General features: G+C 39.2%; 1 protein-coding gene across 1 annotated transcript; it reads right to left on the bottom strand.

Annotated features, from left to right (window-relative positions):
- Positions 1-484: 484 nt before the first annotated feature.
- Positions 485-4,592, bottom strand: TM2D3 (TM2 domain containing 3). Its single transcript, XM_010085273.1, has 5 exons — positions 4,499-4,592; positions 3,480-3,637; positions 2,773-2,947; positions 2,106-2,181; positions 485-838 (listed from the first exon to the last, which is right to left on the bottom strand). Exons 1-5 carry the CDS (start codon positions 4,584-4,586, stop codon positions 673-675), a joined length of 663 nt encoding a protein of 220 aa, XP_010083575.1. The 5' UTR covers positions 4,587-4,592; the 3' UTR covers positions 485-672.
- Positions 4,593-4,936: the final 344 nt, after the last annotated feature.

Genomic DNA, 4,936 nt, shown 5'->3' with positions numbered 1-4,936 from the left:
AGGAACTGTACCGGCCACCGACGTGCTGGTCAAACCCAGCTCACATAAAGGCGGCCTACAACAATCCTAGAAATCTATTTCAATTATTGCATATTTAGCTTCTCATGTTACTGCAGTCTAATTCTAAAACCCCACTGTTTAAGCCAACAAGTCACTAAGCAAACATTAGCTCTGGGTGTATCCCGTAAGGAGCATCACAGCCCGTGGTGACTGACGTACTACTGCTGGAGTCACGGCAAACACATCACATCCACAAATACAAAGGAAAAAAAATTACTGACATGTTCAGAGAAGTTACCTTTAAAGTTAAATTCAAGCACACAAATATGAAGTAAACAACTCAATATTCAAGTTCTTTTGCATCTCTTTTGGTGCCTGACAGGTCATCCAAGCTCAAGCACAGTGCAGAACCTGGTTAGCTGCTCAGCCTTTTTCACAGAAAAACAGCACAGCCATAGGCGAAAGGAAATGTATTTCAGCTTACTCAGGGATCCTCTCTTTTATTTTACCTTAGTTAAAGGCAAACCAAGTACAGATACTGTACATTAACACATATGCACACAGAAAGAACAGTTGTTCTTCACTCTACATTAAAGACTCAAATTTCTACGTTCATTTATTTAGAGCCCTTCCCAAGCAATTTCTCCTCTCTGAAACATGTTGCACCTACATTTAGATATAAAGAGAACCATCTGCAGGTCCCACATAGCCAACACCTATTAGTAGCACGTCAATTAGTGTCCATATTCCAAGTCCACCAAAGCTGAAGAGTTTTCCCAGACCCTCTCTCCACTGGCCCAGATAGAAGCGATCTGCACCAAATCCACCAAGGGTGATGCTGTAAAAATAAAAACATGATTCATTATTACTATTTTTAGATTAACCCAGTTTGGGTATCCATGCACGCTTCTTTCTGACATACCTACAAGTCCATCATAGTTTTGCTCTACATCACTCAAGAAACTACATTCTTTGTACAAAAGAGCTGACTGGGTTATTAAATGAGCAAGCTTTTGATGATATTTTGACTGTTTCTTAGCTAGTTAATACTACCCAGAGACTTGACAGTTTTTAATTCATGACAAGCAATAAAAACCAAAACTCTCAAATTTATGAATGTGTCTCAAATTTTCTAAGCTAGCAGAAGCTAAAAAACCCAACAATCAAGCTACTGGAACAGACCCAAAATTCAGCACCACGCAGCAGTCAGGCAACAATAAGTTTCTCCAGCTGGTGGCAGAGAGAACAACTCTTGCTATAAAGGAGTGTGTTAGATCGCTTCTTAATCAGAGACTTATTGTGTCTTTGGCTCCAGGAACAGAGAGTCTCAGTACCTCATTTATCATATGAACCACTTCTGAAACATTAAAATTTAATGAAAAAGGTCTTACCACCAAAAGAACTTCAGTTACTTCCAAAGCACTTTTGTGGTGCTCTAATGGCTTAATACTCCCAAAATAACCTCAGTAGTTTCTTTCAATACAGCTACATTGGTCTCTTCCCTAACACTTTAAAATGCAAGAAACTTCACCTTAAGGCATTTCTAGCTGTTCCAGTCGGGAAGGAAGCCGTAGTAAATGTGTATCAACTAGAGCCAGCTCAGTGACATCTACCAAATTCAGAAACAGCGGCATTCATTTCAGATGCCAAGAAGCAATTTGGACAATTTTCAGCCCTAATTGTTTAAAACACATAAAAAACTGGGGAAAAAACCCAAATCTGCTGATTTTTTTTAGCATTTGTACCTCATTTGACACCATACAGGATAAAAGCAAGCATGTCCTCTCTACCCAGAAATGGATCACTTTGTGAAGCCTACAGATCACTGGCATTTACCCTGAAGAAAGTACACTGATGTACAAACAGGGTACATGTTTTCTCTCAAGCTCTGTTTACTGAAGACAGCTACTGTCATTGCATATGAAATCTCCAGGCATCCTATGCCTGCAAATTCTAAGCTAGGCTATATGAAATATTGGTTACTCAGCACACCACTAAAAATACCAAGCAAAAAACCACACAACCTGAAGATTTTATAGATAACTAATCTATTTCTAATAATAGTATCTATTTTAGCTTGACATTATCTAATAGTTCTTGCGTACCTTAGTGCCAAGGCAGTAGACCACTTATAACCTCCAGTCCAGTTGCAATAGAGCATCTTAGGAAAGACACGATTACCTAAATATTAGAAAATATTCAAACCTTAATGTAAGAAACAAAGACCACGCAATGAGTAAGATAATGACAAGGAAGAAGATATTCTATCTCTCTAACGAGTCTAAAAGGGTTGACACTAATTAGAGCAAACACTGTCAACACAAAAGCTCATACACACTCTACAGTCCTCCAGTCCCTCAATCTTTGTTCCCCAGCAGCAACATGCAAGGTCACCGAATGAATACAGGGAAAATTAAACTACTCAGGTGAAAACAGCATGAATTTTTAAAATTATCCTACTGAGACATTTGATATTGGTTCTATTAGTGGTGTCCAAATTAGTTAAACTCATAGAAGATAACAAAAATAAAACAGAACTATTTTCTCCTATGTGAAGGCAAACAACAGTATTAAAAGCCAATGTTTACAGTTAGATGTCACTATTATGCTTAAAAATTAAAGCGTACCTATAAAAAAATTCAACAGATTAATCAAAATGCAGGCTGACACCACAATGGACACAAACCATCACTGTACGTACCCATTACAAAAAATGTTCAGAAGTTCTTTAGAAAAAAGGTTCTTTCCAGCATCTGTTTTAGCCCACCTTACCTAGACAATGGATATGATCCCGTACTGTACAAGTGGCATTGTACCGCTGTCGCGGACAGGAAACTGTCATGCAGTTGGTGGAATTGGTACACACATAATCAGTTGTTGCAAGCTGCCAGCAAAACTGGCATGTCATGTTAATTGTGAAGTTCTCCTGCTCATGGTTATTCTGATCCTATAAAAGGACAGCATTATCACTTCACTAGTATTAAAAAAATTCACAGCGTGCAGTATGAAATTACATTTCACGGGTAGACATTTTGGGCAAAACAACAATCACCCTCTTTGTAGAAAAAACAGCATTAGAGTTATTAAAGTGCAGTTTAACATCACTGTTTCCTCCAATTTAAGGCTACTGCCAAAAGGAGGGCGCATTTGGTCTCATCTGTAAGATCAGTTTGTACCTCTGACAGATATTTAGCTTCCCCTTTTAGCTCTCAAAATGGTTCAGTTTTGATTGGTCAACAAACTGACTTAACTCAACTGCACGGCTGTGTAACAAAAAGATCCAAAGCGAGAAAGACAAAAGAGAGAAGGGCAGGTCTGCCTCCTCAGCAACGCCCTGCAGTTGAACAATTACATGGATCACAGATCTGCAAACCTGCCTTATGTAAGAACCTGGAAATCTGTCTTTTATAATTCATGAGAAGATGCCACAGTTGAATTAAATGACTTAAATTTGGGTTTAAAAGTAACAGGTTACTTACAACACAATGAACATGTGGCTTGACTTTGCAATCAAAAGTGGCCGGCTTCCCATATACACAGGAATAGTTTGTGTTACATGTCATACAGTCTGGTGGCAATCTACTGCAAAGCCCGTTGCTAGGACATTTAGTCACGTAAGATGGAATTTCTGTACTTTCTGAAAGGTGAAATACATGAATAAAACTAAGAAAGTTAATTTAAAAAGCTATATAATCTGAAGTATATCTATATACACACACACATGTTCTTTCATACATGTATATACGCACGCACTGACACTGAAGCAAGGGCTTTTGTTACTACACCGTGACCAGCATCACAAGTTGGTGTTGTGGGAACCACCGTGCCAGCCAGGTGAGCTGCCCAGCACAGCACCCTGGGAGGAGCTCACCGAAGCTCTGTACGAGACAGCACAGCAATGCAGCACAACACCACAACAGAGCTTCGCATGGATCCCTGCCACCTCTGCCAGGATTTCTCATCAGAAGGAATCCGCGTAGGTATAGAATAGAAGCAGGCTGACACATGTAACCTACTTTAGTTCAGGTCTACTTAAGCCTGCAGCTAGCTCGGCCACTTGCTGTTTGTGTTCAGAATCGCCTCTTCCACTACCAGCAAGAACAGTGCTTCAGTCAACCCTGACACACCCCTTAGTAAGCTACAGAAATGGCATTTATATTGGAGAGGGAACAGTAACAAGTTCTTGCAGCATGCTGCAGTCTTTCAAGAACTTCGGCCACCCTGAGAAGATATAAAACACATGAAGCACAACGGCAGTTTAACTGCTCATTTTCAAGTTGTGAGATCTTATATGGGCCAGTTTTCTAACGGGATAATCCAAACTAACTGCTGAGGTCATTAAAGAGCAACTCACAATGTGTCATACTACAACACCTTTACCGCTGCGGAAGCGTGTACAGGTTTCTAAGATATAATTCAAGCCCTTTATTAGTAAACTCAAAACACTGAGGAAAAAAAACCACAGAAGAAAAACAAAAGAAACAACGTAATGTTGTACCTGCTGCTTTAAAGTAAGGGGTATTTGTACTTGTTGAAGTTAGACTTCTTGCAAATGTAGACTGTGGCTGTGAATGCTTTGTGGTCATCAAAGATCCTGCTACAAGAAAACAAAAATAGAGAAAGTGATATTTCTAATAAAAAATAAAGTTTGATTTCAGCACGCTAATACAAAATTACAAGTGGAAAGTGTAATGAGAATTAAAAAAAAAAAATCTGCTTTCATGTTCTGTAAATAGTAAAATGTTTACATTGAACATTAAAAGGAACATCAGTATTGAATCATGCCTTTTACACAAGAATGTTTATTTCTATTCAATCTTTTTGAGAATAAAAAACCACTGCTCAGGAAGCAGGTTTCACACAGTATTTGCTGCTGATCAAACCCATTCCATCAGGCGATGCAGACCCGGCCGGCAGCCCGGGCTGTGTGTCTGCG

Source organism: Pterocles gutturalis, unplaced genomic scaffold (genome assembly GCF_000699245.1).
Source record: "Pterocles gutturalis isolate BGI_N339 unplaced genomic scaffold, ASM69924v1 Scaffold47900, whole genome shotgun sequence".
Taxonomy (NCBI): domain Eukaryota; kingdom Metazoa; phylum Chordata; class Aves; order Pterocliformes; family Pteroclidae; genus Pterocles; species Pterocles gutturalis.
This window is presented reverse-complemented; position numbering and strand designations above follow the sequence as displayed.